This window comes from Helobdella robusta (genome assembly GCF_000326865.2).
Source record: "Helobdella robusta unplaced genomic scaffold HELROscaffold_10, whole genome shotgun sequence".
NCBI classification, from domain to species: domain Eukaryota; kingdom Metazoa; phylum Annelida; class Clitellata; order Rhynchobdellida; family Glossiphoniidae; genus Helobdella; species Helobdella robusta.
In genome coordinates this window covers 610,499-636,085 of record NW_008703571.1, presented here as the reverse complement: position 1 = coordinate 636,085, position 25,587 = coordinate 610,499, and the positions used below count along the sequence as shown (strand labels likewise).

General features: G+C 35.5%; 2 protein-coding genes across 2 annotated transcripts in view; both read right to left on the bottom strand.

Moving 5' to 3' along the window:
• HELRODRAFT_166531 (hypothetical protein) overlaps positions 1 to 627 on the bottom strand; it is a gene marked incomplete at both ends in the record, with an annotated part of 1,915 nt that extends 1,288 nt beyond the window's left edge. Inside the window, 2 exons of the mRNA XM_009011770.1 lie at position 1; positions 618 to 627. The exon at position 1 is cut by the window's left edge and continues 122 nt beyond it. Of these exons, the coding sequence (XP_009010018.1) occupies position 1; positions 618 to 627 (11 nt within the window). The remainder of the gene's footprint in view (positions 2 to 617) is intronic.
• Positions 628 to 4,394: 3,767 nt separating this feature from the next.
• On the bottom strand, positions 4,395 to 25,389 carry HELRODRAFT_189990 (hypothetical protein; the record flags this gene model as incomplete). Its single annotated transcript, XM_009011769.1, has 34 exons — positions 4,395 to 4,415; positions 4,653 to 4,737; positions 5,285 to 5,717; positions 6,127 to 6,221; positions 6,372 to 6,790; positions 6,856 to 6,912; positions 7,497 to 7,535; positions 7,723 to 7,923; positions 8,209 to 8,415; positions 8,727 to 8,805; positions 9,034 to 9,206; positions 9,379 to 9,531; positions 9,640 to 9,987; positions 10,094 to 10,279; positions 10,582 to 10,700; positions 10,789 to 11,059; positions 11,203 to 11,796; positions 12,066 to 12,251; positions 12,374 to 12,535; positions 12,670 to 13,125; positions 13,384 to 13,560; positions 13,788 to 13,961; positions 14,118 to 14,336; positions 14,467 to 14,727; positions 14,866 to 15,051; positions 15,245 to 15,364; positions 16,147 to 16,385; positions 17,919 to 18,134; positions 18,344 to 18,514; positions 18,646 to 18,912; positions 19,106 to 19,256; positions 19,650 to 19,899; positions 20,592 to 20,998; positions 21,880 to 25,389. The coding sequence occupies 34 exons, from the start codon at positions 25,387 to 25,389 to the stop codon at positions 4,395 to 4,397; spliced, it is 10,632 nt and encodes a 3,543-aa protein (XP_009010017.1).
• Positions 25,390 to 25,587: the final 198 nt, after the last annotated feature.

Genomic DNA, 25,587 nt, shown 5'->3' with positions numbered 1-25,587 from the left:
CCTGTAAAAAAAATGGCGGGAAAATAAAATTTAGTTTTTTTAAATAGAAAAATGATGAACCTGTTCGTTTACTGATTATTTACTGATCCATTCTTCCATTCGCGTTCATTCATTCGTTTATTTATTCGTTCATTTATTCGTTCATTTATTCGTTCATTTATTCATTCATTCATTCCTTTTTTCATTCATTCACTCAAAATTAAAATAATATACTTTTAAGTTTTTTAATATATCCTTTCTTTATGACGGCTTCTGCAATGAAAAATTGTTCACAAAATTATTATAAAAAGTTAACAACGTGTTCGCAAATTGTTCACACCATGTTCACACATCATGTTCACACAATGTCCACTCAATGTCCACAACACCTTTACATACACATATATATTATTAAGGTTGAGACTGTCTTATATAATATTATTATTATTTAATGGTTGTTTCATTTGACGGAGTTTAACACGCCATTGTATTCTTAATAAGTTCACTCATTCAATTATTCACTTATTTATTAAATTATCCATTTATTAATTAGTTAATTAATTAATTGAGTCATTCATTCGTTCATTCAATCGTATTTGATTCACGTAATTAATGTCACAAAATTGTTCAACACTAACCCGCACTCATCTCTCGATGAACGAATTCATATATACATAACATACACACAAACACCACACATACACAAATATACACACACACAAAAATACACATACACACATACGCTAGTACAGCTAACAAACACCAGTTTGCTCTGCACAGCAACTGATGTTAAATATCGATTTCGAAACACAGGTTTTAGTATTAACATTGTATTAAATTATATTTTATTAATTATGTATTTTATTTTATGTATTAACATTGTATTAAATTATACTAAATCATATGTTATATATATATATAAAGAGAGAGAGAGAGAAGAATGCGACGAGATGGTACAATGGTTACAGAGTAATCATCTATAATTATTATAAATTAAATTATAAAAATTATTCCTTGTTCTCTTTATTACTTCTCAGAGGCAAACACACACAGTGCCTAGAAATTCGCCTCAATCATGCATCAGCAACAATGCACCTGATAGGCGAAAATTTTCTTGCGTTTGAACCTAGTCACTGTAACATCAGTGCCAGATACCTTAACCATTATACCATCGCGGCACCACCAGAAAACTATAAAATATTATATTTTTTGCTAAACTTTAATAACTTTTTCCAGTCGAAATAAGCAATCAGACAAGGATGATTTTGTAGTATACTGTATGTATTGATTTGTATATATTGTATTGTATGTATTGATTTGTATGTATTGTATGTATTGTAGTTACCTTGTTTGGACAACGGATGATGATAACATATGTGTTGTATTCATGCGGAAGAAAAGAATGGAAAATCTAACAGCTACTGAAAAGATTGCAGGGAAAAGAGATCGCGGTCAACAACGAACAACTTTCGTGAAGTCCTTGTGTCACTTGTTGAATATCACCACTTTTCAACTACTACAAAGTGTTAAAGATCGGGTTTTGTGAAGGTCGATGGTCACCAATGTCCTGAGAGGATAAGGTACGAGAAAGAAAGAAGAAATAGATGAAAGAACTTGTCAATTAAATGATGAAACAGTCTTTCTAAGTAGTTTTAAACCATTTAAAAGTACAAGAACGTTTCAGGATATGAAGGGCAGCGGTGACAAAACAAGGATTTGAAAAAAAAACATACAAAAGTCGGCAAAACTTAAATTTATAATCTATCTCTTAAAAAACGCAGATAACTTTGGAAATTGAAGTAACCACAAAGAAAAATAAATCCGACTCGGTCCTCCAAAGTAGGTATCGGAATCGAGTATCGATTTTTGTTCTGTCCACAAAGCATCGCCGATACGAATACTTCCACGTTAACAACCCTGACTACTGTTACTGCCAATGCATCAACTACTACGACTGCTGTTGCTGCTGTCGCTACTACCGCTGCTGCTATTTCTAAAATGAAATACAAGACTCGAGCGTAGAATAACAAGTTTTTCATTAAAAAAAATTCGATTACTGTTTAGCGGTGGGAAAATTCAAATCAGACGAACAGAGTAAACGTGATATATATATATATATATATATATATATATATATACATACATACATGTGTGTGTGTGTGCGTGTGTATAGTTATATACACGCAGCAAGTTATAATGACATTATGAATATATATTATGGGGGAATGGAAAATAATCCAATGATAATAAAAAAAAAATTATCAATAATAAAAGCGGGAATTTTTCATTAATAATAATAAGAATAACAAAAATGAGAATAATAATAATAAAAATGGGAAAAATGAAAACGATTAATAATGAAATGTGTCAAATTAAAACGTCAAAAAACAAAAAATTATATCTGAATACTTATATATATATATATATATATATATATATATATATATATATAAGTTATGTTATGTCTGTATGTCTGTCTATGATATTATATATTATGTCTGAATACTTATATATATATATATATATATATATATATATATATATATATATAACCGTGTCATAAACACGCAATAATATAGAGGAATAATAATATCAATAAAAATAAGAATAATAACAACAATAAAATAATGATAATAATAGAATAATACTATATATTAGTTTTTTATAACGTTGATAACGTTAACTTCCAACAAATGAAGCGTTTAATTGTTCGTTCGATCAGATGGTTCAAAGTATAGTAAAAATAATTAAATTTCAATAACATTACTACTCTGCACCACTACTACTACCACCACCACTACTACTATTGCTACTATTACTACTACTAGTACCGCAAATATTATTAGCGGCAATAGAAGAAGCAGTATTGGTGATATAGCACTGAAAAGTAACATCGGTAGCAGCAGTAGTAGTAGTAACAGTAGTAGTAGTAGTAGTAGTAGTAGTAGTAGTAGTAGTAGTAGTAGTAGTAGTAGTAGAAGTAGTAGTAACAGTAGTAGCAGTAATTGATAAAAGTAGTAGCAGCAGCAGTATTAGTAGTAGTAACTGCAGTAGTAGTAGTAGAGTAACTGTAGTAGTAATAGTAGTAGTAACTGCAGTAGTAGTAGTAGTAGTAGTAGTAGTAGTAGTAGTAGTAGTGGTGGTGGTTGTGGTAGTAGTAATAATAATATGATCAAGCGATAATTGAAGTGACGATTTGATTTTAAAATGTGATCCAGTAGAGAAACAACACACATGTGTTAATCAACAAATAACAAGTATATATATACATTAGACATTTATAATACATCAATAACCATACTAAAAATATGAAAAAACAGCTATTATTATTTGATTATTATTTTTATTATTATTAAGGAATTAATTATCATTATGATTAGCCATAATGGCAAAGTGTCCGACTCTCGAGTTGCTGTGATTGACTTCAAATGCAAATAGATCCCTAACTAAGTATGGCTCTCTGCAACTGAGCGCTATATAAATGACTCAATATTAAAATTATTATTTTATCATTATTATTATCGTCATAATTATTATTATACACATGTATTCATAATATGGATACCTATCAAATTCATATTAATTAATAAATTTAATTAGTTAGCCCATTAATTAATAATCAATGCACATTAATAACAATAATAATAATAATAATTATTATTATTAATTATAATTGTCGTTATTATATTTAGATAATTAAATCAATAGAGATATTAATTAATAATTGCCATTGAAGAAAAAAACCAACGGTTGTCATAGCCAGGAATGCAAGTGCACGATAACCAACAATAATAATAATAAAAAAATAATAATAATAATAAATATTAATAATAATATTAATAAATAATAATATCAATAATAATAATAATTGTAAACCTGATCAAATGAATTGGTCCGTACTCATGTAGCTTATCAAGAGACATCATCAGCAATAAAAGCGTACTATACATCCCATGTATTTATATTAGTACTAACTAGCAAGGCAAAACTAAACAGATTAATAATAAAACAAAGAATACAATAGCAGTAGTAGTAATTAATTATAATAATAATAATATTATTATTATAAATCATAATAAATTAATGGTAGTAGTAGTAGTAATAGTGGTGGTAGTAGTAGTAGTAGTAGTAGTAGTAGTAGTAGTAGTAGTTGTAGTAGTAGTAGTAGTAGTAGTAGTAATAATAATAACAATAATAATAATCCAAATTGTTAGTTTTATATCATTTAGGTATAAATACATGGAAGTTGTTAGTTTAGTCGATTTAATACTATCATAATGTAGTGTATTAACATATAGGAATCATGCAAGTTACTATCATCATTATCATCATTTATCTTCTTCATCATCATTATCATCATCTTCTTCTTCTTCATCATCAGCATCATCTTCTTCTTCCTCTTCCTCATCTTCAATTTAGACTTGGTCCTCGTGAAACTGTAAAGTTGAAAAAATATTAAAGTAGACCAACCGCAACAACATTGAAATCAACAAAGACAGCATGAACATCAACAACAACATCAATGGCATTAACAACAACAACAAGACAACAATAACAAAAAAATCAATAATAGCAACATCAGCAACAAAAACATCAATGACAACGACATCAACAACAACAACAACAGCACTAACATCCGCTCTGCAATTTTCTTTGCATCTCTTTCAACCTACTTGATCTCTCTTCATAAGAATTGTCATGTAATTGTTGTTGGCGTTGATGTAATTGTTGTTGTTGATGCTGCAATTGCTGGTCTTTCTGTTGTTGGTGTAAGTGTTGTTGTACAAAGTTGTTGTTGTCATGTAAAAATCGTTGATAGTTGATGTTGTTGTTGTTACTGAACTGATGTTGTTGTTGTTGCAATTGATGCTGTTGTTGTTGTTGATGTGATGATGGTCCAATGTTCTTATCATTAAAGTTGTTGTTGTTGATATTGAGGAGTGATGATGATGATTTAGCTTGGGATGGTGACGTCACTACATTCTGACTAGATAACCTTGAAATTATTTAATAAAATAAACGAATGAAAAAACATATTAATTAATGAATGAATGAATGAATGAATGAATGAAAGAATTAACGAACGAACGAACGATCGAACGAATGAATGAATAAAAAATGAGTCAGAATGAATGAACATGAACAAAAAAACGGTTGAATGACAAACGAATGTGTTAGAAATGAATGAATGAACAAACCAACAAACAAATGAATGAATGAATGAATAAATAAATGAACGAACGAACGAACGAACGAATGAATGAATGGAATGGAATGGACAGAGAAGAAAAACATAGATAACCACCTCTTAGCACTAGCTTTTTCCTTAGTCGGCGGGGTCGCCTGTATTGTCCTTCTATTCATATTACTGTAGGTAACAACATCGTTGATGTCGTCGTTGTTGTTGTTGACATTAATGTTGTTGTTAGTATTGTTGTTGTTGTTGTCGTTGATGTTAATGTCACTGATGTAGCCGTAAGATGATGTTGGCAGCGTGTGTTGAAATTGTTGCTGCAGCTGTTTTCTTTGCTGTCTATTATTATTAATGTTGTTGTTGTTGTTGTTGTTTAATGTTGTCAAACTTCTTGCCGATCTAACTTCATGGCTTAGGGATTTTGTAGATTGCGATTGTCGTTGATGAAGCGACTGTTGTTGCTGCTGCTGGTGGCGTGGCTGCTGATGCTGCTGCGGCAAATATTGCAGAGAATACTGATGCTTCAAGTTGCCAGCAGCAGACGCTAGAGTTACAAGTGTTGATGTCATCGTCATCAGTATCGTCATTATTACGTCATCGCTATCATCATCATCATCACGCCATCATCATCATCATCATCATCATCATCACCATAATAACAGCCACCATCACCATCGTAATATATAAATGTAATAAATAAGTAATTATAATTAATCTTATAGTTCTTATCACTCACTCTTATAATAATGTCAACAACACAAATTTAACAATCCTAATTTTATTAACGAACAGAATTTACAAACAAAGCAGTGGAAAAACAACAACAATAGATACAAATAAACAAAAACATACAAGCAGCAGCACAACATACAAACAAACAAAAACATACAAACAAAAAACAAAAACATACAAGCAGTAACATAACATACAAACAAACAAACGACAAAACAAACATGTTGTAGTAGGCTGTGATGTTGTTTGTGAAGTAGCTATCATCGGTCTGGTCCAACTTGTAGCCTTCTGCCACTTCAAAACGAGAAACTTCAACCTGTCGAGTCGAGTTTTTTTTTCAGTGTTGTTAAAATAACTAAACGGATGACTAAAAACAAACAAACAAACAAACAAATTAACAAAATAACAAACGAACGAACGAACAAACAAACACGAACAAACACAAACAACAATAATTCAAACAAACCTCAATATAGCAACAACAGCCCACGCCGCACTTCTGAACTTCGACATCAAACTCAAACTCTGACCTCTGACCCAACTACGCCGACACCGGATCAACGTGCGATTGATCCCGCTATCATTGACATTCAAATCAACAGCCATCACACCGTCTACATCGCCAGGATCGCTACCGACTAGGCTACAAACACTGCTATTACTGATATCACCATTGCTAGCGATATTGAAGTTACTGTGATGACGATGATGAGGATGTTGTTGGTGATGGTGGCGAGCAAGATTGGTGATGTGATGGATGGAGTTGATGGTGTCCAGTTCGGCGTGTTTGTAACCGGAAATAATGGTCAGGAGGTAATTTTTCTGGAAGATGAGTGACTTTCGGTGCGACTCTGATCTCAAATATTTGCCGTATAAACGCTGGATCTGTGGTTGTGGTGGTCAGTTGGTTGGTTATGTGTATGCGTATGTGCGTGTGTGTGTGCGTGTACTTGCTGGGTTAATGTGACACGCATGTGTATTTCGTTGTTGTTCAACTGAGTATGTTGCTGTTGTTGTAGTTGTTTATAAATGTTTATTATTACTGTTGTATTGTTGTTAACGTTTGTTGATGGTATTTTAAATTGTGTTGTTGTTTGAAGTTGTACAAACATCCTCAACAAAACACTAACACATACGCTACATCGAAAGAGCGCTCACAATCTAAGATTCAATCAGTTTACATTTTTACATAATTGATTTGTGTGGTGAGAGGCAGAACTAATGTGAAAGTACTGAAAATCGCTCCAAGCCTTATTAGCGCTAATCATGTGAAATAGTTCACTATGATGGTATAATTTATAGATTTAGGAATAAAATAAAATAACGAAACAATAGAAGATAATAATAATAATAATTAACAATAATAATAACAACAACAAATATTATTATTATTATTATTAAAATAATCTTGTGAAAGCTGATGAACGCAACAACCAAAATCTAAAAACAATCGTAATATAGCCACATAATTTTGAAGGCAAAACAACAATAATAACGATAACTATCGTTATTATTATATTTATAATTATGTTTATTGTTATTATTATTATTATTAATATTATTATTATTATAATTATTTGAGGTTATGTACCTCTACGTCAGCACCGTAATCCAAGTGAAGAGATGTCTGCTGCAATGGGTGTAAGCAACCAGAAAAAATAACACATAAAAATTAGTAAATCACCCTTTACGTAATACGGAAATAATAATAATAATAATAATAATAATAATAATAATAATAATAATAATAATAATAATGACAATAATTAATCGCAAATGAAAAAAAACAAAAACGACAACAACAAACAACAACAAACCTTTTTCCTATCAGCAACCACTGGGCCATGCAACTCGTTGTAGGCATTGCTGTTGACCTTCAAACCGACGTCACTGTGACGTGCGAATGACGTCATCACCACCCCGTCATCGTCATCGTCGTCGTCGTTCTCATCAATTAACATTCTGTTATCTGTATTCATGTTGCCGTGGGCTTCTTGTGGATGCTTATTTAGATGGAGCTGGTCATTTCCATTCGTCCATTTGTTATTTCTCACTTCGGCCCATCGTCTTTGTTGTTGCTGATGTTAAGTGTGTGCGTGTGTGTATGTGTTTATGTGTGCGTGTGTGTGTGTGTACGTTTGTTTTGTGTGCGTGTGTACATTTAATAAATAAATGGATGAATGAATAATTGAATGAATAAATAAATAAGTGAATAAATGGATGAATCAATGAATGAATCAATGAATGAATCAATGAATGTATGTACGCATGAATGTACCACTGAATGAAACATAAGAAATTACCGTATTACTGTTGCCACCAATCACGTCGTTGTTGATGTTGCCAATGTTGTTGTTGACGTTGCCAATGTTGTTGTTGATGTCGCCGACGTCGTTGCTGTTGGTGTTACAGAACCTCTGAATGTGTTGGGTTAGCTGATTGTTGTGTAGCAATATTTTGTCGTTCAGCATTTCGATATCGTAATTTGCTACTGCAGCCGTTGATGTCAGCTGTCGAAACGTTGGAATATAAAGAGTGTTGTAGACAACAACGACGACGACAACGACAACAACAACAACAGCGACGACAACAACAACAACGACAGTGACCACGACAACGACAACAACAACAACAACAACAGCGACGACAACAACAACAGCGACAACGACAGCGACCACGACAACGACAACAACAACAACAACAGCGACGACAACAACAACAACGACAACGACAGCGACCACGACAACGACGACAACAACAACAGCGACGACAACAACGACAGCGACCACGACAACGACGACAACAACGACGACAACATTACCTCCAAATTATTAATGGTCCTAGTAAAATCAGTCAGGACATCGTTCAGCAACCCAGCACATTCCATTGACATTTGGACCCTTGGTGAGAAAAATTTATCTAAATTGTTATAAAAAATATAAAAAACATAATAAAATATATTCAATATATTATTCATAATTATAGTTAATAATCATCATAAAATTATAATTATCATTAATAATTCTCTCTTAATTAATTACGAATGATATTGACGACAAGCACAGCACATGGTGCATGTGATAGCTGGAGATCTTCCTCCATTAGAGGCGTCTCAACTCAACCTTCACCCCAGGGCGACACCAAATAAAGTAGAGCATACAAACATCTTATCCCTGGTCAGAATCTGATAGAGTTGAAGTTTCTGCCTCAGAAGTTCCAGCTGTTTCATTAGGAATAATTTATCGCTACTCATCAGCGATGATGGTGCAGCTGCTGAAGCTACCGCTGCTGAATATGATGTCTGTAGAATTGACATTTATTATCATCGTTATTATCACCATCGTTATCGTCATTAATCATCATCATTGTTTACCAATGTCACCATTATGTATATGTCATATACTGACAACATCAATCAATCAGTACAGACAGTATGGTTATATTATTTCAACAGTAGCAGCAGCAAATCAAACCTTCCGATCAGCTTGCTTGATCTGCTGTTCGATGTTATCCAGTTTGACCTTGATGTCATCCAGCTGCTTCTGCAAGCTGTCCTTCTGCTGGTTGCTGTTTGACAGCTGCTGCTGTAGTGATGCTAATTCTTGGGTTAGGTTGGATTTCTCTGACTGTATGATATACGGTGATGATTAGTTATAAAGATGAAGGCAATGAGAATGGTGATAATAGATAGAAATAAAGTCATCAAAATTTCGAAAAAAGATCACCAAAATGACCTCATAAACTTCAAGTAGGTCAAACATTTTCTTCATGTCTGACTTCATTTTCGTTCGGTCCTCAAGCAATCTCTCTATCTTCTTACCGAACTCCAGGTTCTGTGACCTCTCGACGTCTATAGAAGCCTTGAGGTTAACGAGGTCATCTTGGAGTCTGTTACGTTCTTCTACGAGTTTATCTCTCTCTTGCTGAAACGTTTGTTGTTGCCATTGCTGTTGTTGTTGAGACGGGGCTATTGAAACCTGAGCTACAGTTTTGCAGCCATTCAGATCAGCTTTCAACTTCTCAACCAGCGTTCGAGCATCTTTGTACTTTCTGCTGAGTCGTTCCATCTTCAGCGTTGACACCTGCGTTATGCATGGGTTCCATTGGTGGTAAACAAAAAAGAAACTCTAATTATGTTAACAAAAAAAGTAAAATTTTTGACATCATAAATACCACCATCACACTCACCTCCTCCTCTATCTTCAATCTCTCCTCCAAAACTTTCTTTTCCTCCTTCATTCTCTCCATTTCTGTCATCCACCGTTCCTTCAGTTCTTCCATCTCGATGCTCTTTTTCTCCAGGCTCTCAAGAAACTGACAGTCAGATAGGGAGAGTACACGCATGGCTTCCGAGTGTAACTTTCGTAGGATTGACTGCAAGTGAGTATGAACATGTGTGCGTGTGTGTGTGTGTGTCTGTCTCCGTATATTTGTGCGTGCAAGCGTGTCTCTGCATCTGTACGCCGGTGTGCACGTGTACGTTCACGCTTTTTGCCTTTTGTTTGTATGAATGCAGACTTGTGTGAGTGTTTTGAGTAATAAAACACATTTTTACAACCATACACACACAGACACAAACACAAACATAGACACACACAGACACAAACATAGACACACACACACACACACACACACACACACACACACACACACACACACACACGAAAGAAACATACGAGCAGGTCTTCAGATAGCAATTCATCAAATGTCGTCGTTGTTGTCGTGTTTGCTGTTGTCAGCGTATTGTTGTGACTTAGCACTGATAGTAACGCCTCCTCCTCTGCATCCACAACATCTGGGAGAAAAATATTTTAAAGAAAAAAAAATTGGGGATTGAAAGATTCTGAAATTAGAAAACAATTATAACGTAATTAAAAAAAAACCTCTGATATTAGTTGATGATTTATTTTTCTGAAGTTGCTGTTGTTGTTGTTGCTGCTGCTGCTGTTGTTGTTGCTGCAGTTGTTGTTGGTGCTGGAGTTGTTGCTGAAGATGTTGCAGTTGTTGTTGCAGATCCTGAACTTGTTGCATGAATTTGTCTATTTGTTGCTCGTGCGTTTCACTCAACTCCATAACATTCGACTCGTGGATTAACTTCAACGCCTCAATCTCGGTTTTTCTGTCAGAACCGAGTCTATCCAGAGACAAACAAACCTGAGAAAAAATTAAAATAGCTTTATCTTTAACGTTACTTTACAGCCTTTTTGTTAATTTCAAAATTTGAAAAATCATGAAAACTTTGATTGGTGAAAAAGCGAGATTTAAAAATAAAAAATGAAGAAAAATTGTAAACAAACATCATCGTATTTATCAGCAGATTCTAGTAGCTGTTCTCTGAGATGCTCAATTTGCGTCAGGTAGGTCTGCAGTTCATTTTCTTTCGAGATCAGTGAGGCATTCATTTGTTGCAACCTTTCAGCGTTCTGTTGAATCACGTTCTCAACATTTTCTTTCGACTGTTGCTCAACACCTGCTAGTTTAACTTCCAGATTATCCAACTTTATTTTTAAATCGTTTCTCTCAGCTAATATTTGATTACAAGTATCCTTCATTTGTTCTAATTCCGTTCGTTTATTCCTCAACAAATCAGTTGAAGTTTCGTGGCGTTTTTGAAGGTCGTTCAACAATTTTTGCGAGTTCTCCAACAGTTTTTCTGTATTGTTGACTGAATTCTCTAAGGTTTCTATGTGAGATGTCAAGTTATCGTTCTTCTGCAGCAGGTCTTTGTTGACTTGTTGCAATTTCTGGTTGATCTCCTCTTGGTTCAACAGATCGAGATTTTTTGTGGTTATTGTTGTGGAGAGTTTTTCAACATTTAACGTGCTCTCATCGAGTTCCCGTCTCAACCTTTCAACTCCATCCGTCAGGGATCTGATCTGATCATCCTTCACCTGCAGCAACAACCACAAATAAAAAAATTTGTCAACACTGGAATCAGCCAAACAAAGCATCAATATTTTTCATAAAAAATTTTAATTTACAGCTCTGAATAAAAAACAAGCCCACGTTCGGACAAACATTTCTGAAGAGATTACAGCCCAGAGCAAATTGAATAATTTAAACTAACAAACAAATTCATTTAAAAAAGTTAACTCAAAAATTGGAGCCAAATTAACAAAAATAACCCTAACAACTAACTATCACATATTCCGAAACCAACCTCAATAACATGTTCGAGCTGTGCTACACTCAACCTTGTAGCATCCAACTCATCACTAGTTCTCTGATCTACCACGTGACTCAACCTCTCGATGACGTCATTAAGTTCCGTCTCCTTGACCTTCAACATGTCCTTGAGTTTTCTCAGTTCTAGGTCGCTTGAAGATATCGTCTGCTCTAGTTTCAACTGTAAATTAAAGGCGAAAGTTTTGTTATAAGCGAGTGAATTGAAGAAAAACAAGCAAACAGATAAACATCGAGACACAGAGGGAGAAAGAGAGAGACATACAACCAAGCAGACAGACAGACCTTCAACTCATCAATCACTAAGTTAAGTGATTGATTTTCACTGATCTGCTGATCGAGTTGTTGATTGAGTCGTTTGATGGTTGACTCCTTATCCTCGATCATGTTGGCCAGTTCAGTAAATGTGTTTACATTATAACGGGAGAGGTCTTCCTGAGTTATAGGCTAGTGGGATTTAACCATTTTGTAATTATAATCAGTAAATTATGAATAATAATAACGAATAATAAAAATATAAAAGCCATAATTACGAAGCCAGTGTGAACGTATAAAAATTGTATCTCTATAAATAACCTAACCATATCACTGTTGTGTGTATAGTCATCATTGATTGGTGACAACATCTCGCCCAAATCTTCCACCATTCCGTTCTCACCGATCCCACTCCTTCCTTCATTTCTTCTCCTTCCTACAATCTGTTCATCACCGCCATCGTCATCATCATCGACAACCATCAAAACTGTCTCTTCGTTATTATCATCCATCATTGCTTTTGCCTTTAAACTATTTTCAAAATGAACTTGGGAGAATTTGTCGGCGGAAAATGCTATCCCGTCCTTAGAAATCCCGAGATTATCGGTGGAAAATCCCAAATGATGGCTGATGCCGATGTGTTGCAGTTGGCTGACGCTGGTGCTGTTGTCTGATTTCCTCAAAATTTCAGGAGTGTTGTACGATAGGGCTGCGCTGTTGTTGATGTTGTTGGCTGTTGTTGCTGATGACGTCGTCGTCGTCTGCAATGACCTGCATCTTGACTGCGAAAGTGTTTGTCTTCTCAGTTTTAATAAAGAAAATTCAATAGAAATCTAACGCTGATAATGAACTGCAAATTCTGCTGCACCCAGACTTCAAAAAATATTAAGATATTAAAGAACATAAGGACGGCGACAACACATCAACAACCAAACTATCTCACCACCACCACCAACAACAACAAAACCAAAAACAACGTCAACAGCAGCAACGACAACAAAACCAACGCTATCAGCCAATTGGGACGTGAGCTGTTGAACCTGCGACCTTAAGCTCTCGACCTCTGCACTCAACTCATCTATGCAGTCGTTCTTCTCGTCGATCAAGGCCTCATTCAACAACATCATCGATGATTCATTTGGTGATGATTTTGTTGTCGTCGTGGCAGTTGATGACGTTGTCGCCAGTTTCAGTGTATCTATGGTCTTTGATAACTCCTATAGGTAATATTAGAAGTTGAAGTTGTCGATTAATTTATCCTGATAAAAGCTTCTGTGAAAATGGCATATGACCATTTAGCATATGATGGCAGAGAAGAAAATGATGATGAAAATAATTAACTCCAATAATAATGGCCATGAAAATTCAGTCAAATAATTACAAACATGATAATTAATAACATCCCCATTATGATTGGGTCAAATCAACAAACCATTGAACCGACCTCATTTTTAAACTTCAGAATTACAGTCTGGTCGGATAATTTTTTGTTAAGTTCTGTCATCCTTGTATGATTCAACTTTTGCTCATTCACTTCGTCCATCAGTCTATCCATCATTTCTTTATCGTGGACATGCTTCTGCGTTGTGTCTGTCAGTCTGCTGGTTAGGTCGTTAATCTGGGTGGGGTCAAAAGTTAGGTCACTGTGATCTAAAAATTCGAATAACAATGCTACTGCGATCACATGACATTATCACCATCTGTATCACATTATCACATCACTTTACACATCATTCCCATCACATCATATCCTCATCTGTGACATCATCCAAACTTGTTTATCCTTCTCTTCGATCATCTTCTTCAAGTCCAAATCACCACTACCGCCATTGACGACGACGTTATTACTAACGCCACCACCACCCCCAGCGCTGGCAAGAGCCCTGCCATATTTATCGAGACACCGTTCCTCTGCCAGGTGCTTCAAGTTCGACAGCTGAATCAACTGCTCGACTGATTGTTTGCCCAGGATCTCGTGATCCATTTTCAAGTCCTGGTCGGTTTGGGCACGGGATGAAATAAATGTAAAATATAAAAACACACACACACACTCACTCACACACACACACACACACACACACACACACACACACACACACCCATGTTTACGCACATGTACGAACCTGCATTTTGGATTCGACAATCTTCAGGTCTTCCTTAACTTTACCCATCTCTGCCTTTAAACTAATCTCAGCAGCTTTCGACGTTTTCAATTCCTTCTCCAAAGAATCAATAATTTCTTTCAAATGGTGTATTTCATCGTCTTTGCTGGCGTCGCCGTCGTTGACGTCATCGTCGTCGCTATCGTCGGCTGGCGAGTGTTTATTCCCAGCGTTCACGTTCGATTGGTATCTCTCTTTCTCAATCTTCATCTCTTCCAGTTGCTACGTTTATACGTTAACAACATTTTGACCAAAAAAAAAAACAAAAGACAAAAATAAAAAAAAATCAAGCAGCATAAAATCAACTATCAACAAAACAGCAACATTAAATGAAACATCAACAAATCCTCTACAACTTACCAAAGACAATTCCTGCTCTCTCCTACACTTCTCTGATAACTCATTTTCGAGGGCACGAATGCATTCTCTCAACTCTGCCACGGTGCCTATCTGCTGGTTTAGATCCAACTCCACCACCTCCTTCAAATTCAGCACGTTCGCATATCCGTCAATTTTCTCTTTCAATTGCTCCTCCAGGCTCTCAATCTGTATTAGACGAAAGTGAATAATTCATAAATGTAATTTTAAAATATAAAATTTTTTTAAGACTTTTGAATAATAAAATGATAATTAATTTTTTTATTTTTGCTAAATTTCTGTCGTCATCACGATTAACACCATCGTTACCACCATCATCATCATCCTCATCATCATCCTCATTATCATCATCATGACGTACCTCTTTCTTCATTCTCTGGTGATTAGAGCTGAGTTTCTCACTATCTCTCAGAGCATCCTCCATCATCTTGATCCTTCTCTGGAATAATTCTGCCTCTTCCTCGCGCTCGTTCGTCTGGTCCTAAAGATGATGATGATGATGGCGATCATGGTGATGATGATAACGATCATGGTGATGATGATAATGATGGATGATTGTGATAATAATGATGATGATGATGATAATGACGATCACGATGATGATGATGATGAGTGATGATGATGACGATCATGGTGATGATGATGGGTGATACTGATGACGATAAGAGTGATTATTATGGTGGTGAAGTAATAATCAGTGAGACACATTTTTCACCGGGCAATGTTTACATGACTGTTTTCTCAATCAATGCCTCTTGTGGTACAGAAAATGTGAAGAAACATACACAACACACGTCAATGCATACACACACACACACACATACACGCACACACAAGTATACACGTATACACGCCACACACACATTTATAGGTAACCACATGTTTGTATGTATGCATGTGGGTATACACGAATTTCTGGTTGCCAATGAAAACAAAAATGAGTACAGGTTTCTTATTTGTTTGAACTCATCAAAGAGATACACTGTGTTTTGTATGTACGTGTGTATGTACGTGTGTACATGTGTGTATGTACGTATGTGTGTGGGTGAAGAAACTTGGGAGGGTTATTTTCACGGCAGTTTGTGACAAAGAATGGAAAAAAATATAAGATACCTGAACAGACAATTGAATGAATGAACGAACGAATAAATGAATGAGTGTATGGATGGATGAATGAATAACAAAATAAATGAATGAATGAAAGAGGGAAGGAAGGAATGAACAAATGAACAAACGAATGAATGAACAACTCATGAATTAGACCCTAGCCTCGATGAACTTCTTATCAGACTTGAGTTGTTTCTCCAGGGCATCCATCCTCATCTTGGCGTCTCGAGCAGCCACTTCGCCTTCCTCCTTCAGCTTCTCTACCTGCTTGCTCAGCTGCTCGTTAGCTGCTTCCAGCTCCTTCAGCTGCATTTCGAACAGCTGCTTGTCTCTCGATAGACGCCTGCTCATGTCGCGACAGTCGTCTGATAGCTTCATATTCTCTCGGAGAAGTTCTATGTAGAGACGATGATGACGACGACGAGTAAGTTAGTGATGATGACGATGACAAGAAAGATGACGACGACGATGATGATGATGATGATAACGAGTAAGATGATGATGACGATTAAAGATAAATAGATGAACGATCATTATATGACCAAATATGGATGGATTGATTAACACTGAATAAATCATGAACCAAAAATAAAGGTAAAACAGAAAGAGAAAGAGAATTCAATAGAACATTGAAAGATAAGTGAACGAGTGAATGATTAAATGAATAAATAAAAATGAAACCAGCTCAATCAACTCATTCATTCGCCCATTTATTCACTCCATCAATCATTCTACTAATAAATATAATAATCATGCAATCTTAATAACCAACTGATCAACCAAACGACCGACCGACCAACCAACCAACCAGCCAGTCAGTCAGCCAGCCAACAAGCCAGCCAGCCAGCCAGCCAGTCAGCCAACCAACCAATCAACCAACCAACCAATCAATAATGTTGAATAAACCTAACAATAACATAGCATAGTTGAAATTTGAAGGAAAAAAATACTAATGGCCGAAATAAATAAATGCATGCATAAATTAAAATAAATAAATGAAAAAATAAAAAAAATAAAAAGATAGGACAGTTACAGGCATTTAGTAGGTTGTGAAATAACACAAAATCATTAATCATTGCAATTAAAAATACACTGAATGCCATCATCATCATCGTCGTCATTATCATCATCATCGTCGTCATTATCATCATCGTCGTCATTATCACCATCTTCTACTTCAACATCTTCATCATCATCATTTTTATAACAATCAATATAAAATCTAGTGGCGAACGTATAGCATACGAATAAGGCGTTATTACCATTTCAAGAATACAACAGACATGTTAATATTATTTATAATTATTATTTATTATTATTATTTATTATAATTTAGTGTTTTTGGTATTTTTTCTGCTATTTACCTTCCTGTGTAGGCAATTCTAATAGTTTGAAAATTTAATAAAATGAATGAATAAATAGATGAATAAATTCACGAGTTCATTCGTGCATTCGTTAATTCGTTCGATAACTCTTCAAACGTATGTTTAGTCATTTTCACACACCCAACTCATTCTTCCTATCATTCATTCATTCATTCATTGACTCGTTCATTCATTCATTCATTCATTCATTCATTCATTCATTCATTCATTCATTCATTCATTCATTCATGTTGCGTAACATGTGACAATGAAACGAGCTTTAAAATCAATCTACTGAGAAATCATTTTGAAATAAAAAACAAGTAATAATTAAGTACAATAATAATATATTATAATTATAATATACTATATAATAATAATAATATCAAACATAATAGTGAAAAATAAAAACTATAAAGAAAAAACAATAGTAATTGCTGCAATGCAATCATCAACCATATCGAGAAAAAAATTCACAAACACACGCACACAAACACACACAGTACACACACACCCATACACACACACACACACACACACAAACACGCACAAACGCGCACAAACCTTGCGTGGCAAAATCCGCAGTCTCATTGAGTATAATCTCTCTATTCTTTTCTAGCTCCTTCTGCTTCAGCTCCAAGTCCTCGTGACACCTCTTATAGGATTCCAACTCGATCTCGACCAGTTCAGAGGACCTGACGAGTTTCTCGTGTTTCTCTTCTAGGGCAGCTATCGTCCGCTCCAGAGCCAACTTTTCCAAAGTTAGTCCGTCGATTAGTGCTGGATTAATTGGCGATGATGAAGTGGGTGATGTTTGTTTGTTTGTATTTGTTGTTTGTTTGTTTGTATGTACACACCAACAAACGACAACAAACTACAACAACAAACATCCACAAACAACAACAAACAAACATCAACAAACAAACATCAGCAAACATCAACAAACAAACATCAACAAACATTGAGTTTTAGATAGATCGAGAGAGAACTTCTGCCTTTCATGGACAGGTTAACATTCAAATGTTCCTTCTCGGCTTTGGCCACATCTAGATCTTCAATAAGTTTCTCCAGCTGTTGAGCTGTTTGCTGATACTTGCTGTCACATTCTTCTATGTAGCCAATCATGTATGTTATGGCCGTCTGAAGTCTTAAAACCGAATCTGTCCGTGCGTGCGTGTGTGTGTGTGTACGTGTGTCTTATGTAGATTTTGTGTAAAAACGCGTCACACACAACTGCAAAAACAAAAGAAGCCAAATCAAATCAAAAAGAGAGAACAAAAAGTTAACTGACTAGTTAATACTTCACCACATTTGTGGTGTGACGTCACGTCGCCGTCATCATCATCATCCTCATCAGCCACGTGATCACCGTGCACGTGACCATCATCACTATCCCCATTGCAACAACGGTCGGAAAGTATACTGTTGATTAATCTTTCAGTTAAGTCGGCTGGTGGTTGCTGATGTGATTTGCCGCTGGTGCTGTTGTTAATGTCGTCGTCGTTGTTGTTCTTGTTGTTGTAGTCGTCGTATAATATTGACAGCAACGACCCAGCCTCTGTTTTAGTGTTCGGTTTGTTATAATTGTTGAGACGAAAAAACAAAGATGAGAATCACAAAATTAAACCTTATGAAAAAAAAACTTGAACGACAAACAACAAACACCAAGACCAACAACAACACCAACACATCACCCCCACCCCCACCAACAACATCACCACCACCACCAACAACAACAACAAACAACAAACCAGAGAAATTTCCATCCAGAGACTGCCGGATAAAGCTCTCAAACTCACTACAGCCTTGTTGTTGTGACGGCAAACAACTAAATCGTTGTTGTTGTAGTTGATAATTTTCAGTTGCTACGCTACCGTTGCCGTTATTAATCTTGCTATTATCCTGGTTATCATTATTTTTATTCTTATTATTTTTCTGTGTATTATTATTATTCTTATTATTATTATCATCAACATCGTCCTCGTTGTTATCATTTACATAACTTCCATCATCATCATCATTACCGTCCCCACCACCATCATCATCACCACCATCATCATCACCACCATCACCATCATCATCGTCATCATCATCATCACCATCCCCATCACCACCATCATCATCACCACCATCATCACCACCATCATCATCACCACCATCATCATCACCACCATCATCACCACCATCATCACCACCATCATCATCACCACCATCATCACCACCATCATCATCACCACCATCATCATCACCACCATCATCACCGTCGTCATCAAACTTAATTAAATTCCAACTGACATTATTTAGGTCTTCAACTCGTGTTTCACTACCATCATCATCATTACTATTGCTACTATTATTATTATTATTATTATTATTAGTATTAGTATTATTATTGTTGTTGTTGTTGTTGTAGTTGTTAATACTTTTGGTAAATATTTTATATCTGTTGAAGAACTCGGCGACAGTTTTTTCAGATTCCAAGCTTACTCTCACCGATTCAGAGAGAATCCTGTGCAGTAGCTCGTTCGTCACTGTTAAAGACTCCCTACAAAAAAGGAATAATAATAATGATTATTATTATAATAACAATTAATAATAATAATGATAATGGGGACATCCTTTTGTTTCCATTTAAAAACATAAATTGTAATTATAAAGTTAAAATAATAAATCGGATAATGTAAATTATATAGATATTCTACAATGCTCGCCACACATTTTAAATGGGCAAAAAGAGAAATAGAGTCAGCATTAAATTATGTTCAAATCGGGTTCCTATTACAGTAAATTGCGTAAGATGACGTACTACGGAATTATTTAAACTTCTATTAAAAGGGTCAGCCCAAATAAAATTAATTAATGATAGTTTAAAATATTTAAAAAAAGACCTAGCGGGAAAATTAATAATAATAATAATAATAAATAATAATAATCTAATTATTTAAAGATGAAACTGTTTTTGGTTGCTAAATACGGTGATGACGGTGAAACAAATAATGACCAAAGCGGGGTTATTGGTGGTTTTAATCATAATGGTAAAATTTAATCTACTACTGCTGTTACTACTACTACTACTACTACTGCTAATATTACTACTGCTACACTACTACTACTACACTACTACTACTACTGCTGCTGCTGCTGCTAATATTAATACTACCACTATCAATATCAATAATAATATTCTTAATAATAATAATAAAAATAATATTATTATTATTAAAGTAATTAAATTACTTTTTCAACTTGGTGTCATTCATCAAATCCAGAGTATCATTAAATGGTTGTTTGCTGATGCTGTCTGAATTGTTGGCATGGGTGACATTAACATTTTCGTCGTCATCAACTATGATACTATCCTTACTGTTAATGATATCATCAATCACATCATCATTAGTGTTGTTGTTAGTGTTGTTTTCATTCATGTCGTTGTTGTTGTCGCCGTCTGGCATTGTTAAATTGACGTTGTCGTTGATGTTGTTGATGTTATCATCATCTAGCGCTGACGTGCTTATGATATGGTTGTTGGTGGCTGTCAATTCATCATTGATGCTGATGTCATCAGCATCAATGTTATCATCGTTGTTGCTGTTGACGTTGTTGTCAGTCAAGGTCATTATCAATTTCTCTTGTCCCTTTACTTTCTATCCGTTCAAAAATAAACAACAAAAAAAGACAATCTAGAAACTTGAATTAATTAATTAATTAAGAAAAAGAGGCAAAATTAAGAAATTCATTAGGAAATAAGTTAATAAGCTCACAAAATCATACACACACACATACATCCATTAAAACCAATAAATTAAATTGTACATGCGCAATAAGTAAACAAATAAACACACACACACACGCACACACACACCACACACGCGCGCACACACACGTACACACGTTAATAACAACATTAAAATATATAAATACCAAAATACGCATGCAAATACTTGTAGAAAAGCATAACAACAAATACAACTATCTTAATATGCTTATAAACAATCCTTTGGTTAAGAATTGTAAAAATTTGGTAGGCAAAATTGTTAGCACAAATTTTCAAACTACATCATAATAAAAATAATTATACCAGTATTATTATTACTATGATTATAATTATGGCCAGGCAATTAATATATATATATAATCAAATATTAATGATTAAGCAAGGCAGATTTAAGATTATAAGATTGTTAGTTCAGTGGTGTCCCATCTACACATCTTACTCACACCAACACCATCATTGCTACATCATTGCAACTATATAAGAACAAATAAAAAAGACACACTTATCTAGCATGAAGACAAACAATAAAGATATGATTAGATACGTAGATACAAACATTTGAGAATGATATACAAATGTAAAAATGTTGGTAGGAGACCATAATTTACACAGTATTGTATGAATTCTATCGAATTGTTGTAACGTAAAATGTAATGTTGAAATGTGAAGATGCAAGCAAACAAAAAGGATACAATGGGATAAAAATAGATACATAGATACAAAGATACAACATGATACTGAGATACAAACCTCCTGCAGAATGTCAATCATCTCTATCTTCTTTCTCATTTCATCTTCAAACACCCTCCGATCCAGTGGCGATGATAATGATGTCTTCAATTTTTTAATTTCATCACCATCATCATCAGCATTATCATCATCATTATAATTAGTAGTAGTAGTGGTAGTAGCAGCAGTAGCAGCAGTAGCAGCAGTAGCAGCAGCAGCAGTAGTAGTAGTAGTAGCAGTAGCAGCAGCATCATTATCGCCAGCAAGAATGACGTCACTTGATTCGTTCAGTCGTTCCTTCAATTCTTTTATTTCCTTTTGCAATTCGTCAACCAACTTCAGTGACTTCCTCAACTTTTCTTTATTTCCACGATCATCATCATCATCACTATCATCGGCCTCATCGTTGATATCACGTCTACTGGTGATATATTTATTATCATGCGCTAAAAAATGATCGGTTTTAGTCACAACTTTATCACCATTATCATTATCATTCTTAGTAATTTTCGTCTTATCCTCATCTTCTTCTTTTTCTTCTTCATCATCGTTTAATTTCATCCTTTCTGCATTATCATGACTGATAATGTGTTTTGCAATGGTCTTTACTTGCTCTTTGATAAGGTCAATGTTATCGGGGGTTATCTTCAAATCGTAGCCAATCAAAACGCTCGATATAACGGATGATAGTGACGTAATTTCAACGGCTTCGGCAACCATTTCAGTGTATTTAGTTATGTGATTATCACCAATGACGTCATCTCTTATTGGTGGTTTAACGTCATCATCTTCGTCAGCTTTATACTCTTTGAAAAATTTCTCATCCAACGTTTTGCTGTTATCATCATCTATATCATTTCCCTCCTCCTCATCATCATCTTCTTCTTCATCGTCTACATCGCCTTCACCATCATTAGTGTTCTCATCATCAACCTCGCCATCATCATCGTCTAAAGATAAAGCCTCATCATATAAGAACCTGGCGTTGCGTTTTTTAGCGTCATCACCTTCATCATCATCAATTTCATCTCGGGCTGTTGCTATAGCCACATCATCACCAGAAAAATCATCACTAAGAACGCCATCTTTCTTATCATTTTTACAATGGCCACCGTCATCATCAACGGTGATAATATTGCTAGCTACATCATCTTCATCATCGTCATCCTCCTTTATGACGACACTATCAGTGACGTCATTGATGAGTTGATCAAGGATGTGTTTAGATAGTACACTGGCTTCGTCGTCGTCATCATCATCATTATCATTTTCATCACCTTTATCATCATCATTATTACCGATTTCAACAAGGTCGTTTGTGATCATCAAGTCGACCTCATTTGCGACGTTGTTATTGGTTGTAATTAGGTCACCACTGTCGACCTCGTTATCAGCGTGACTCATGTCATTCGTTACGTCATCATCGTCGTCTTCATCTTTAAAATCTAGAGACATGTTAGTGTGGGCTGCAGCCTTGCTAGTGTGGTCTTCAAACAATCTTTCCCACCTGTCACTCTTGAGAAATGGCTCCTCCTCCCCATCATCATCGTCGTCATCATCTTCATCATCATCATTATCTTCGCCATCATCGCTGTTACTCTTTGCGTTGTTGTTATTGTTAGTATTTTCGTCATCCTCAACTTTCTTAGACTCATCATTATCATCATCATCATCATCACCGACATCATCATCGTCGTCGTCATCGTCTTCATCATTTTCATCATGAGCATGAGTGTAATCAGTTTTATCCATAAGTCTCTGCATCTTGAGGTTATTTTCTTCACTGAGTTTGATCAACTCAACCGACACCCTCTTCTTATAACTCACATTTATATCATCTTTATTCTCTTTATTATCATCATCCTTATCATCGTTAGCTATATCACCACCATCATCATCATCACCATCATCAGCATTATCACGGCTGTTACCAAACTCAGTCACTCCTCTGCTTGCGTCAGTTTTACGGTCGTCACCATCGTCATCGTCATCTTCATCAATGTCACAGATGGCATCGCCATCCTCATCGTCGTCGTCGTCGCTCGTGATCGTGGGATCCTGCTCGTCCGAGAGTTTGTCGGTCAGCAGGTCATTGCCGTGCACACTCAAGATTTCCTCCAAGACACTCAAATTTTTCCCGCTGTTATCATCAAGGTCATCGTCATTCTTATCGCCATCACCATCATCTACGTTATTTTTAGCAATTTTATCATCGTTTATCTCTGGGTTATCATCATCTCTATCATCATCTCTATCATCATCTCTATCATTATCTCTATCATCATCTCTATCATCATCTCTATCATTATCTCTATCATCATCTCTATCATCATCTCTATCATCATCTCTATCATCATCTCTATCACCATCAGCTATATCATCGACCACATCATTAACTTTTTTCTTGCCAGTATCTCTATCGCTATTCTTATCATCATCATCGTCACCAACCTCATCACCCATATCAAAAACTATTAGATTATTAACAACATTATCGTCATCATCGTTGTTATCATCATCATCATCATTATTAACATCATTATCATCATCATTATTAACATCATTATCATCACCATTATTAACATCATCATCAGCGTTATCATCACCACTATCATCATCGTTATCACTCTCTTCAATGATACTCAAACGCTGTGCATACTCTTTGATCTGGCTATCATAACTAACACCGTACCCATCGTTATCACCACCATCCTCACCCCCATCATCATCAACTTCACCACCACGACTGGGTTTAAATTTATTATTCAAGAGGTTATTCTTAATCCTGGCAATTTTTGAATTTAATTCATTTACCAGTGCATTCAGTCGATCAATCTCTAAATCTCTGACTCTGATGACGTCATTAAGTTCTTCCAGTTTGACCTTAAGGTTAAGGTCAGTGTCGTTAGCTACTACTGCCACAATGTTGGAAGGTTCTTTTTCGTAGCTCTCTAATTTGCTCTTCAGGTGCAATATCATGTCAGATTGAATTTTTAACTGTTCGTCTTTCGCGAGGCAGTTTAGGCACTTTTGTGGTTGCTGTGGCTGTAGCTGTTGTGGTTGCTGTGGCTGTTGTGGTAGATGTGGCTGTTGTGGTTGCTGTGGCTGTTGTGGTTGCTGTGGCTGTGGTGGTTGCTGTGGCTGTGGTGGCTCGAATGTATCGGACATTTGATCTGGTGTTAATAGCGATTGCTGTTGTTGATCCTGTGGATTTTGTCGTTGATGTGATGGATTCTGCTGCTCACACTGGTGCTGATCAAATGTTTGCGGATAGATGAACTGATGCTGTTGATCCAGTTCAGGTTGTTGAGATGATTGCTGCTGTGGTGGTTGTTGCTGTGGTAGTTGTGGTTGAAGTTGATGTGGTAGTTGTGGTTGAAGTTGATGTGGTTGTAGTGGTAGCTGCGGCTGTTGATGTGTTGGGGTCTGTGATAGATCGGAATCAACAAGAGTGCCACCAGAGGAATGCAATGTTGTCGACTCTTTTAAACACTCCCTCAGGTAATCTACCTCCTCTGTTGATGGAACCATGTGGCAAACAAAGCATGATATACATATCATTCATAATTATCATGTCGATGGAACCATGTGGCAAACAAAGCATGATATACATATCATTCATAATTATCAGTCTACTGGTTTCCTCACTCACTCACTCACTCATTCATTCATTCATATATTTGATCCTTCATTCATTCATTCATTCATTCATTCATTCAATCAATAAAT